Consider the following 13,078-nt stretch of genomic DNA (forward strand, 5'->3'; position numbering starts at 1 on the left):
TTAATTGTTTGAATGGGTAACTGTAACGAAACTTGATTTCTCGTCCTTTGGTTGAATAAAACATTTCTCAATCTGATTCTTACCCCCCAGTTTTTAAAACAATCTGTTTTGCTGTTTCTTCACAGGGGGTCTTCATCTTCTTCTTCCACATCATCTTCAACAGAGAGGTGAGGAGGAACCTCAAGAACATCTTCACAGGGAAGAAGAGCATTCAGGACGAATCCAGCACCACCAGGGCCTCTTTGCTCACAGTGAGTAGATGCAGTTCTTATTATGTTAAAGGTGTAAAGGCATTTCTAGCTTTCAATGTCGTTTTATGTGTCGTCTTTCATTTTAACTGCCACTTTTTGGCTCCGAAAGATGTCTTATTTTTTTGTTTTCTGTCCTCTTTTTCCTCCCCTTCCATCCTCTTGCCCCTCCGTCCTCAGCGCTCTCTCAACTGCAACAACACGTACACAGAAGACGGCGCCCTGTACCGCTCGGGCATCGGAGAGTCCACCGTGTCCCTGGACAGCACACTCAGGTCAGCCAAGAGCCGCAGCAGCTATCTGGCTTACACACTCAGGTACAACGCTCACTGACTGCATGGCTGCTTCTACTGCGTGAACTCTGTGTGACTGTTGGTCCTTTACCTCCTCCTCCCTGCACGTCGCAAACATACTAACACAACCCAAGACCCTGATTTAATTTATATGAAGATACACATATAATTGGCACACACACACACACACACACACACACACACACACACACACACACACACACACACACACACACACACACACACACACACACCTTACTTTCTGCCTTATCCAAACCAAAGATAATATTTTTGAATTATCTTTACATTTTTAGGGTTTTTCTTTCTTTTCTTCTACAAATTCATGCCGTATGAATTTTACTGTAGAGAAACTGCTTGCATGAGAGAGGAAGCTGAGATTTGCTAGCATGGCACGGGGCTTTGTTGCAAAACCAAACACACATACAGGAAAATCACCTTTCATTGAAATGCATCATGAAAAATGTGCTTCCAAACCGCACCACATATACATACATGCTGTCATTTTGTTCTATGTCCTAAATGAAGCTGCTAACTCTGTTCATTTGACTTGGAACAGTGTTAAATGTACGTTTTTTTAATGTAAGGAGTAAAGAAATGTCTATGTGTACAATAATTGCTTTTACAGTACAGTGAAAAATCGTGAAAGCGTTTGCAATATCTCATGTTAATTGTATATAGCTTAAAAGCACTGAAACAGACCAAAACACACTGAAAACAGTTTAAAAAATTGATTAATATAACCTCCTTTAAAGTAGGTTTTTGAGTTTTATTGCACAGCTGTTGTATCATTTATTTTGGTATATATTGTGTCCACTGCTCCATGCTAGCTGTTCACTAATATAAATAATATTGTTGAAAATAATCTATTGAGTTGAGAAGGTGTTCATTAGCATGGTTTAATTTGTTGAAGTGTTAGCATGTTGCACTTGAGCATGAGGACAAGTGTATTCCTGATTAATCTCTAAAAAAAGACATTGACATTTGAGAGATAGCCCTCCTCCCAGGATGTATCATCTCAGGCTAATCTCACCTGCAGCCTTGTGTTTGCACGTCTCACAGACATGTTTCCATCGCAGTGAAGTGCTGTTACATATACCTTGTGTTTGGAGAAGAGTTATACAGAACTGAGGTTAGGTCCGACAGCACGCCTCGTAAATCTGTCATCCGGGGTAACGCGAGCTCACACTGGGGGTCAACAAGAGCAGAAAACGCTGGAAGCGGGGTGGCGGCGTGCTGCCTGTATGAGAGGAGGGGGGAGCGGGAGACTGGGGGAATAAGGGGGATGGGACTGTACCTGTTATAGGGAGAATGTGATACAGACACACACTTCTTCCCTGCGGCTGTTGGCACGTCGCCAGCTACTTCCAGAAGTTTCTCTCAGATCAGACGGGTCGGAGTCTTTAATGTTGTTTTTGCTTTCCAGCCAACATCCAAACCAAACCTGGAATATATTCAATTAGCTATGAGTATTGAATTACACACTATGTATGCATCTGTGGTTGATCAGAATCAGTGTTATTGCCAAGTAGGTTTACACATACAGTAAGGAACACTAAGGAATTTGCTTGGGAGTAAAATGATACCTACATAAACACAATAAGATAAATTCATATAAGAAGTACAACATTTTAAATAAAACAAACTATAGATGTACAAAAAAGAAGGTACAATAGTAATATGACAACTTACTCTGAGATTCAAACACATTTACTTATTATACAGTAGATGGCTGTTTCTGTTGCATATCAATCACCCACTTTATTGACAATTTGATGCATGTTTTCGTCTGTGTTGGAGCCCCTTAATGTTTTGTAATTATGTTTAAATTATTAGTCGTCTCGATTTGGGCTTCCAGGGACACTGTACTTCCCCTCTCTCTGCCTCCTCTTAATCTCCTCCTCTTCTTTCCCACTTTCCTCCCCTCTCTTTCTGTATCTGTCTCCATCCACACAGGGAGGAATCTGGTCAGAAGCCCAGTGTCTCTTCAGGAACAGCTAAAGGGTTAGCCCACACAGATCTGGACGGACCTCTGTTCCACAGAAAGGGCACCAAGGGAGATGGTGGGTCATCATACCTCTTTATCCAGTTACAGAATGAGGTCAAAGCGTCAATTTTATAAATAAAGGTTCATCTTTGACCTTCTCTTGTTGTCTCTGCAGACTCGGACTCAGACAGCGAACTGTCAGGCGACGAACACAGCTCCTCCTACGCCTCCTCCCACTCCTCCGACAGCGAGGAGGATGACATTGACGTCAAGCCCAAGTGGAACAACGAGAGGCAGCCCGTTCACAGCACGCCAAAAGGTGCAGGTCCTGGTAAGCCTCAACATGAGATACAATGTCTAAGTTTTATGCTTGAGTACAAAATTAAGTCACGTTTATAGTATATAGGAAAACATTGTAATCCAAGCAATATTTATGTTTTCAGATGCACATTATGGACAAAATATATGAAGAATTAATAAAAGATGATGAATGCTATAAATTAAAATCATCACAGTATATGTAGTAGTTTAAATTTGCACATAAATGCCACCGTAAAATAACTATATAGTAGTATAACACTGACTTAGGCAATTTTTTTTGAATTATGAGGACTTTAATTGCTACCTTTTTAGCGCAGATATTCAATTAGTAAAGTATGAGTAGTTCCTCACTGCCCGGATTTGATGTTGAGTACAATTTCAAACCTTTGGCAACTGTCATTTTAGCAAATGCTCAGGCTGACTGGATTTTAGCTTTAACATTTCTGCTTCCCCATCAGTGGAATCAGTATCCAATCACGTGAAGCCTTACTGGCCGGCAGACGCCACCACAGCCAGTGACAGTGAGGACCCCGGGGCAAACAGGCTGAGGGTGGAGACCAAGGTGAACGTGGAGTTGCATCAGGAGAATAAGCTCAACCACACCGGGGAGAGAGAGAGGGAAACTCCTGCTGAGAACGCCAGGGATGCAGCGCCCGCTAGCACACCGCACGGCAACAGCAACCACCACCCGGAGCAGAGGAAAGGTAAGGATACATTTTTTTTTAAATGGAGTTTAATTGGTTAATGTGATTTACTTTGTAACAACTCTTTGTCCTGTGTCAGGTATCTTAAAGAACAAGATCAGCTACCCTCCGCCGCTGACTGACAAGAACATGAAGAACCGTCTGAGGGAGAAGCTGAGCGACTACAACACCCCCACCATCACCTCCTCAACCCCCAACAACAACCACACCTCTTCCCCGGCTCTCTCCTCCGTCAACATCATGACCCCCTCGTCCCGCCCGCCCTCGCTGGCCTCCAACGACGGCTCTCGCCCCGGGAACCACGACAACGGCTCCATCGTCAAGCCGCCCGTCGCCCCGCGGCAACAGATCAGTGCCGGGCCCCCGCCCCCCGCCATCTACAGGGAGACCAACGGGGGGGTAGCAATGCACTTGAAGTCAGGGACGGTGAATGGAGACAACGAGTCTGATTCAGAGTGAGTAGCTGTTGGCATGTAACAATGACCTTTAGTTTTTTAGTAGAGCATATGAATGCTGCTTCCTCGTCATTTCATAATGTCATTTGAATCTCTTTTTAAAGGATTTAAAATCTATTTGATGCTATAAATGGTTTGAAAAGATTGTTGAATAACATCGGTTGAGCATTACATCAACTAAATCAATATGCATGTATCATAAAAGGATCCATAGTTAAAGGAATAGTTTGACATTCTAGAAAGTAAACTTTTTTTCTTAGCTAATCCAAAACAGCTAGCTTGGCTCTGCTTGTTTTACTTATTTAGTATGGCATAAACAAATACATATTTTGTATTCAGTAAATAAGTTATTATGTGTTAGTGAGTAAGCCTTAGAAGTGCTGACAGGTGGATTCTGTTAGCTTTAGCAAAAGCTATTCTGACTATTTAATTTGTTTCCTGTTGGGGTTTTTGTTAAGCTAACAAGCTGCTGCCGCTGCATCATTTTTAGTGTATAGGCTTAAAGGTGGTAATGGGTTATTCTCGGCGAGAAAGCAAACTATCCTACTTCAAATGTCAAACTATTACTTCAATTATAGCATGAATGATATGACCATCCTGCTTGAATGCTGCATGATGACTTCCTGCATCCCTGCATTCATGTTTACCATGCATGTTCCTTTCCTTCCCTGCATCACCCCGTCCCTCCCTCCCTCCCTCCCTCCCTCCATATCTCCTGCTAACAGTGGCAGTAACGAGACTTCGATCTGACCTGTTAGGAAAACCCAGACCAGCCTGCCCTTGTGAGAGGAGGAGCAAAGACTTGCTGGGAGAGGAGAGGACAGAGCCAAGAGGATGGGAACAAAATAAAGGAAAAGTGAAGACGGACAGATGCTGAGAATTGGGTGAAAAGGGGGGAACGTTTTCTCCGTACCTGAATCCCTTCTCAAGTTCCCTCTCCCTGGAGAGCAGTATTAATTGAAGACTTTAACACTGCCCAAGGCAGGAAAGAAAGCAGAGATAATGAAAAGGTGTGAGAAATAATAAAGGGAATGATGGACTGTACAAAGAGAGGATGCTGTGGAGCCATGTGTGCCAAAACCACTGTCGAAGAATCAGAAGATGAAGCCCCAAAAGGATGTTCCTCCATGGTGGTCATGTCGCCCGATCAATGGTTAAAGTTAGCAAAGGGCAGATAAATAATCACTACATGAACCAAGACTTAAATACATGCTGGTGCATTTGTAGTCCTAAAGGATTCTAAGGACTACAAGTCCCTTGAAATGTCAGACATCAAACCTGACACCTAATTTGACTGTCGGAAACATTCGACGATGACACCAGACAGCGCTGTCACACACCAAGTGCTCTTTTTATTGTTTGTTTGTTTTTTTACTCAAATGAGGCTTTCATAGCCTCTCAATGCCGTGCATTTAGACTGTAATTAACATGTAGATATTGTTTAAGGTGAAGAAGAAATGATCTATTTTGTATTTCAGCTGTAGCGAGGATACGTTTCTTTACTAAAAAATAATTTGGGGAAAGCTTTCCACTTGTGAAAATTACTCGATATGCTGGTTAAATCAACAGAGAATGTCCCTGAATGAAGGCCTTACACAAACAAACTGTATGCCACTTTCACAAAAACACACACATTATGGACAGAAGGCGTTATGTTTGGATGTGAAAGTGAGCTAGAATGTACGTGCACACAGTGGGCCTAAATGAACAAATTATGTACAATTGAGAGGACTTCCCCCTCCTGTTGAAAAGTCAGCTTTTCATTTCGAGCACTATGAAACTGAAGCCTTCTTTTCCAGTGTCCATCCTGCCTGTTTGTTCACAGCAACACACTCCTGGTTACCAAAAACATGACCTACAGTAGATGTGCACATTAGGGTTGGAGTCAGTTTCACTTTTAACTCACAAATTTGTATTTGATGGAATAAAAACATGGCATACGACTAGAATCCAAAAATCTACTATATAACCCTTTTCAAACACTCGTTGATGGATTTCTTTTTTTAAATTCAGTTTTTTTAAGCCAAACATGACATAGACAAAGTCAGATTTTCTCAATCTGAGTTCAAAGTGAAAATGATGCCAGCTCTATGCATTTCGATTCTAGTATTAGGCAACTTAAAGTCTTGTTTACCACCCACTGAATGCCTTTGTACCATATGTACAACCCCAGTGTTTATCCCTCCTGTAATCAGTTCTGTTGATACACGTCCTTGTTTTTTTATAGATCCAAGACACTGGAAATGTTTTGTATCATAATGTATATTTATTTTTTATGGTTTCAAGACACTGGAAAGAAAACATGATTGTGACTGTAAAATTAAAGACCTGATGATGAATTTTTAACCGTATTGTGCAGCCTATTACATGTCTGTTGCCGGAAGGAGGCTTGGCTGGTCGAAACATGAACACTACTCAAGGTATATGAGGTAACCTTTTGGATCCAACAAGTGATGAGTAACAGAAAGTGTTACTGCTGAACACCCAATTGTTCCCATTGACATCACAAAAGATCACTGATAATTATGTGTTAACCATTCAACGACCTATATCTAAATGTCCCCTTTCTAGCTCTATTACAAATACAATGATATTTAATGTACATCAGCTACTTTAATTCAGAAATGTAGTTTAAAGACCCCAAAAACCTTGTTTTTATTTTTAACAGTGAGTGATTGGATCAAACATAAACATATAATTCATTGTTTTAGATTTTCACAGGAGATATTTCAGTATTGGTTGTGTTTATCTCATTGTTTGAAGGGGGAGAGGCTTAATCGGAAAATCATGATGTGATGTACTTCGGTGCACCAATCAGAATTGATCAATATTTGAATCGTTACTGATGACAGTTGGGCTGTAGTGTGATTGGCTGAGTTTTTGACTGGTACAAAATGATTATTAGGACCAATGTAATACTTGAAACCATGTTTTAGGTGCTTTAATGCTCTATGTATCAGGATAAAGTCCTATTTTTATATCAAGAGATAATTAACATTGTGGATAAGATAGAAGGATGGAGGGAGACATAAATATATAGCCTACGTTTGAAATAAATCCAACATAGACAACTGATTTTAAACAGAGGTGCACCCTGAAGTGCAGTCTGTGTCCGCTATGGAGACATTTTCCTTATAAGGTAATGTATTTCTTACTGTCTCATACTGTCCTGTGCCCAGTGATCCTGCTGACTTTCAGAAAGCAGTTTGGGTGTGTGGAAGTTGAACCTGAAACATCAAAAGCACGTGTTGGTTGGTGTGGGTGTATCTGTCTGAGTTACTGTTAATCCTCATAGAACAATGGTGGCAGCCGGTCTTAATAAAAGTCCTTACTTTGATCCAAAACCTCACACACAGCATTACTGAGTAACTTTTAGTGTGAGCTTTGTGCACATACAACTGTCTATAAATCACATTTAGTAGCCCCCATGCAGCCTAAAACTGAATGTATGCATGCTATGGCTATTTGTATATCAATATGACCTTTTATATGCAAATAGTATTTAGCCCAAGCCAATTCGTTTTTATGTAGAAAGTGTTACAATCAACAAACTAACAAGCTTTTTAACTACAATTATGAAAATCCTATGTTGGAATGCTTTTAAGTTATTCACATTAATAACTTTAACTTTAGCAATTGTTTGACATTTTGGGATGTTATTTTAGCATGAAGACTTGGAAAAGGAGGAAACAAATGGCCTGGGAAGCAAGCAACCACAGGGAACTATGTGGAGGCCAAGAGGTATCAAACATTACCCTTAGTTAAATGTCAAGGTTTTTTTTCAAACACTTATTTTTGCACATATTAAACAAACTACATACAATGGTTTACTTAGTAAGCTTTACATGTAGCCTAACCTTGGACAGAACAAGGCCACTGTAGCTGCTACCCCTGTTTAAAGTCTTTAAGCTAAGCTAAGCTAACCAGCTGCTGGCTAAAGCTTTAAGAAAGACGTGTATTTTCCAAAATGTCAAGCTCCTTACTGCTTTAACATTGGATACAACAATAACTGTAATAACTGCCTACAGTTGCTTCAACAAAAGTTTCTTATTAAAATGGATTAGGTTTCTACATTGTGCTACTACACATATCTTCCTTCAACCTGCCACTAAGATACTATGTTGCCCTTTATGATTGACCATTCACTGCTAAACCCCACACTGAACTTTTCCATTGCATTATTTACATTTTTTCCACAGCTAAGCCCACTTTAAGACCTGCCACTTTGCTGCGGCATACCAAGATAAGCCTGCTAGTCGCAGCCCTTCACTTTTATGATTGTGGGAATTTGTCTCTAGCCACATGTAATTGTGTTGGATAAAAGAGCTGGAGTAGAGGTAAATGGCTGCAGAAGTCAGAGAGCACCATAATTTCTCCTTTTGCTTAAACCGTTGACAGATGTAACCTAGTAACATCACTACAAGGTGTAGTACAAATAAGAAAGGTGTATCTCATGTCAATTATGTCGTTTTTGCAGCATTAGATGCCATGTCAGGGCTTGGAAATGGCATCTATGCCAAGTCCATCACAACTACATACACCCTGGTGCCACTGGGTATTGCCAAGTCAATTATTGTCAGCAGGTAGAGTGAAAGGTAAGATGGGAGGGTCAGGTTTCACAAGCTTATTTTGGTTTGTTGTTATGGCAACTGAAGCCAGACACCTCGTCAGGTGACATCAGGTACAATAATGAAGCATGGATCCGGAGCAGAGGGAGCTGCTGGTTTTCACAATCATGACACATGTACATGTACAACAGCAGCAACTCTTATCATTTGGTCTATATATTTAAATGGGAAAAACAACCTTCAAATTGAAACTTGAGAAGTTGGTTGGTCTATCAGCGTGGCCCTGTGACCTTGTCTTTATCTCAGTCCTAACACAGCCAGGCAAACTAAATAATTCAGACCCATGAGGGCCATGGTTGGCACCCTAAATAAACTATTGTGCTAAATGAGATCACACAGGGGGAAGAGAAACACTGAGCCAATTGTGCCATCTACTGGTAAAGAATGGAAAGCCACATATAGACTTATTTTAGATGAGTGTGTTCTTGTACCTCTATACTTGTGACCATAGGTATTAAAAGAACAAAAAGATGAGAGAAATCCCTTAAAGTGAGTTTATTCATTTTACAAACAAATAGCTGAATTCAAAAGCAACAAAATGCACGAATGTTAAATTGAATAATCAAGGAGGTTTTCCTTCTACAACCATATTTCTTCTGATATGATCAAATACAATAAAAATCCATACTACAGTGTTGGGTAAGGGGATTTAATTGTGGTGAAAGTCATATTTGGGATTTATTATAGGAATAAGCAGCACTGACATACACCTTGGATCAGTATAGTGTCAAATGATAGGAGGAGGTCAATAAAAGGTCCTCAGAAATATAGCAAATCAAACACTATGTCAAGTTATAGCATTACAAATGAGTACAATGTGGACAGTTCTGTCGAATAACTCAATCTACTGCATAAGAGAGGTAATTATAGAGCATGTTTCTATAAAAAAAACATTTGAATAAGCCGTCTGGAATCATAGCTAATCATGTGTAAAAATAACAACCCGTCAGTGAATAATCCACCATCTTTTCCAAATGCGTTTTGCATCAGCAGCTCATCCTCCATCCTCCCCCTCATCCCAACTGTTCTATAATTTACTCTGGATGTTCCGCTAGTTGCATAAGACCCACGTGATTGTACAGCCCTCTAGAAAATACCGATTTGGGATTAAGGGGTTTATTACGGAATTTCTAATTTAATGCCGGGGGAGGATTTGGGAAATCTCTACAGTGGTACTTTTTCTGAAAGACATCAGAAGAAGGTTGCAAACAGAAACATATCAATTGTGTGTGTATGTAAATGTGGACATGTGTGAGTGTGTTGAGATTAGTTTAGGGGATTCCCATCGAGGCCTGTTTTTTGCTGCACAATCTCTGAAGATAAAAACCCTAAGTGATATCCCAAATAAGCTTATCGTTTTTACAGATAGAGATCCAATGATATGTTAACGCAAGCCTACAATGGAGTGCTTTTTAATGACGCAACTCTACCAGGAAATGTAATTTGCTTTAATGTGAAATAAAAACCAAGTAATCTAATATGGGTGCCTATAATACCCGTTGGAGTTACTCTGTGCTTTGAATATCATCTGATCTGATGCAAAAATACTTCTCTATTGGACATTTCTCAAGACTTTAGACATCTATTTTCTGTTCTTCAAAGGTCTGCAGAATGTCTGAACTGTAGATGGAGAGTGTTCTCCGTCAGTGCCTCAGACATTTGCCTAGGCAAATTTGTTCAGGCAAGCTAAATGTGAAATTTGGTCTTCAGTAAAAGCTAAAGCGACACAAACATGGAATTTTCATTTACAGAAGCTGCAACTGGGAGACGGTGAGACACAACTATGAATTTTTCTGACCTTTTTTTAAATGTGAAAAAGGACTTGAACTTGGAAAGTCTGATCCACTTTTGTGCTTGAATTCTTATGTAGGCTGCTCACAGAAAGTGTGAGGAGAACTGGAAAGTGGCAACACGGTAGCCGAAGGACAATCAGGCCAAAGCTCTAGTGAGACTACACCGATTCTCATTGGCCTCATTGTTAGTCTGACTGCAGACATCGAGAGTTCTTGTGATTACTTCCCTCTAATCTACAGTCTCATCTCAGAGGTCAGAAGTCAGTTTACTCCTGTTTCTCTCTATATCTCACTTTCTACCCATTACGCTCTTCGGTCCTTCAAAACCCTCCTCTTCTGTGACCATCAGATCCAAAATGCATTTGCACTATAAGTGCAGGGACACGGGAGCATTGTCAAGACTGCTTCACAACTCAGAACCACAATTGCTGAAATAGAGGGATAACTGGGAAAGCGATCACATGCCGAAGACAAGAAGACTCTCAAAGATGGACAAAACAAACATGAGAAGGTTGGTGTTTCAAGACTGTCAAGTTTCCGGTTCTGAATTGTATTGTGTTGGATGTGTGGAAAATGTGCAAGAAAAAAATGCTGCTCAAGTTTACATTCATCTTTGATGAACTCACTTAAACTCATTGACCTCAGTAGGCTTCTCAAGAGAGCAAACCCAGAGCACCATGAAGAGAGAGGAATCCACCTTTAAACCTAATTAATTTGATGCATTTATTAAGACAAACATACATTGATTTTTATGTTAAGTTATGGTAATTGGTCATAGTAAGCAGTGCAAATGATTGCTATTGTAAAACATTAAATATCTTGTACAAAAAAGAAACATAGGTCCTACATTATATAATATTATTATGTGATACAATTGTACAATATTTGAGGGGCATTTGGTCAGTAGGTTTTTATTTTGGGAACTTTGATGGTTTAGTGTAGCAACCGATTGGCAGTTTTTATAACATCCTTTAACAATAACACATTGTACTCTAACATCAGTTTACCCAGTACTTCCCCACGAGAATTGTTGTCATGGAATGGATCTTGAAACATAAATTGCCAATATGTTAGTGAAAAGTAGCTAAACTTAATTTTACTGGTCTGTACTTTTCCTTTGATGTCTCCTTAAATTATGTATTTAATTTGGACAGAGAATGTTGATATATGTTAGTAAGAGCTTAGATATTTGTGTTAATAATATGCGAAAGATGTGAAAACCCACTTGGCAATTATACCTTATTATTATTCTGATATTAAAGAATAACTGAACAGAATATATTTAACTACGAATAATCCTAACAATTTGACATTTTAAATGTTTATTTACACCATAGATTTACACCCATGAGGCATTTTAACATAGTATATTCAAACGAAACCCAGAGCACCATAATAATAAGAAAATAATATGAATTGTGTTCTGTGTCACTTTGCACTATGCTTAATGACATTATACTGACGCCATTGTTTACCCACGTGTTTTTATAATGTAACAGTGTGAAAGTGGCAGCCACAAGGCGGTGGTAAGAGGCGGGTTTATCTCCTCTGTCTCCGAAGCATCTCTCCACGCTAACGGCCCCTTTAAGAAAGCAGCATCGAACACTGACGAAATTTCCTCGGCCCTGCTCCATGGCTCCCTGCCCGTTTCTGAGAAATCAACAAGAGACGAAGGCAGCAAGCTAGTATCTGTAAGCTCTGGGCAAAACGGTGCTAGTCACGGCAGCTCTCTCCAGTCAGGAGGGGGACGCAACTGGTTATTTTCTTTCACAGTATTTCCCCTGCCAACACTCAGCAGGACACGACGTTTAGTCGGTGGACGAAGATACAAGCGGATATTATCGGGATGGATGGACCGAGTGAGCAGCTTTTCACCGTGGGACTTGCGCTAATGTAGACGTCCTGAGCAGCAGGTGTACTGAAGGATAAAACAGACTAAAGGCAATCTCAGTGTTCATGAAACTTTGCTACGATTTACGTGCTGGGTAAGAATGTTTCGCTTATTTTCAAACGTTTAATGTAAGAAGAAATGTTGTTGTTTTATGTCAACCGCCTGTCTGACTGTTTTGTTGGGTCAGCCAAAATGCGGATTATTTGGCTCTAATGTTGTGTATGTTTCAGATATGAGAAAATGTCCGACCATTTTAGGTTTTATTTAGACAGTTTTCTCTAGGCCTAACGTTAGCTGACTTCAAACTCTAGCGTTTAATTCAGTCGTTGAGTCCATTGCTAACAAATATAACGGTCACACATTTGAATTCAACAGTGCAGTTTGGCCTAGCTGACGTCAAACTGTACAATCTTTGGAGGGAGTCCTGAACATCACAGTCTAATGGTCGTCCCCTTTAAATCACATTTTAAATATAACTATTTATAAAACATGTGTTTTGCTGGTTTTTACTGGTTGTGTTTTTTGTTGGTTTTTCTTAGCATTAAAAAACCCGTAATATCCATATCACTAGAGGTGGGAGAAGCACTCGGGTCGTGTACTCAAGTAAAAGTACAAAAGTACAAAAGTATTAGCATACAAATAAGTATCCAAATTTGTCCATTTCAGAATAATCCTTATTATAGGTTTTGATTATAATTATTGATTCATGAATGTGTTTATCAAAGCTGGTAAAGGTGCAG

The 13,078-nt window shown here is 39.8% G+C and overlaps 2 protein-coding genes across 7 annotated transcripts in view; both read left to right on the forward strand.

Annotated features, from left to right (window-relative positions):
- Positions 1-6,372, forward strand: part of celsr1a (cadherin EGF LAG seven-pass G-type receptor 1a) — an 80,950-nt gene extending 74,578 nt beyond the window's left edge. For 2 of the 5 annotated variants that reach the window (XM_079656079.1, XM_079656082.1), the window contains 7 exons: positions 126-251; positions 429-565; positions 2,516-2,622; positions 2,722-2,877; positions 3,326-3,571; positions 3,651-4,026; positions 4,752-6,372. In XM_079656079.1, coding sequence (XP_079512205.1) covers positions 126-251; positions 429-565; positions 2,516-2,622; positions 2,722-2,877; positions 3,326-3,571; positions 3,651-4,026; positions 4,752-4,776 — 1,173 coding nt within the window. In that variant the 3' untranslated portion in view covers positions 4,777-6,372. The remainder of the gene's footprint in view (positions 1-125; positions 252-428; positions 566-2,515; positions 2,623-2,721; positions 2,878-3,325; positions 3,572-3,650; positions 4,027-4,751) is intronic. The other 3 variants (XM_079656078.1, XM_079656081.1, XM_079656080.1) reach the window with 2 other exon arrangements.
- Positions 6,373-11,995: 5,623 nt separating this feature from the next.
- Positions 11,996-13,078, forward strand: part of gramd4a (GRAM domain containing 4a) — a 51,497-nt gene continuing 50,414 nt past the window's right edge. Inside the window, exon 1 of one of the 2 annotated variants that reach the window (XM_079654364.1) lies at positions 11,996-12,432. In XM_079654364.1, coding sequence (XP_079510490.1) covers positions 12,404-12,432 — 29 coding nt within the window. In that variant the 5' untranslated portion in view covers positions 11,996-12,403. The remainder of the gene's footprint in view (positions 12,433-13,078) is intronic. The other variant, XM_079654365.1, reaches the window with a different exon arrangement.

This window comes from Notothenia rossii (assembly GCF_949606895.1).
Source record: "Notothenia rossii genome assembly, chromosome: 10".
NCBI classification, from domain to species: Eukaryota; Metazoa; Chordata; class Actinopteri; order Perciformes; family Nototheniidae; genus Notothenia; species Notothenia rossii.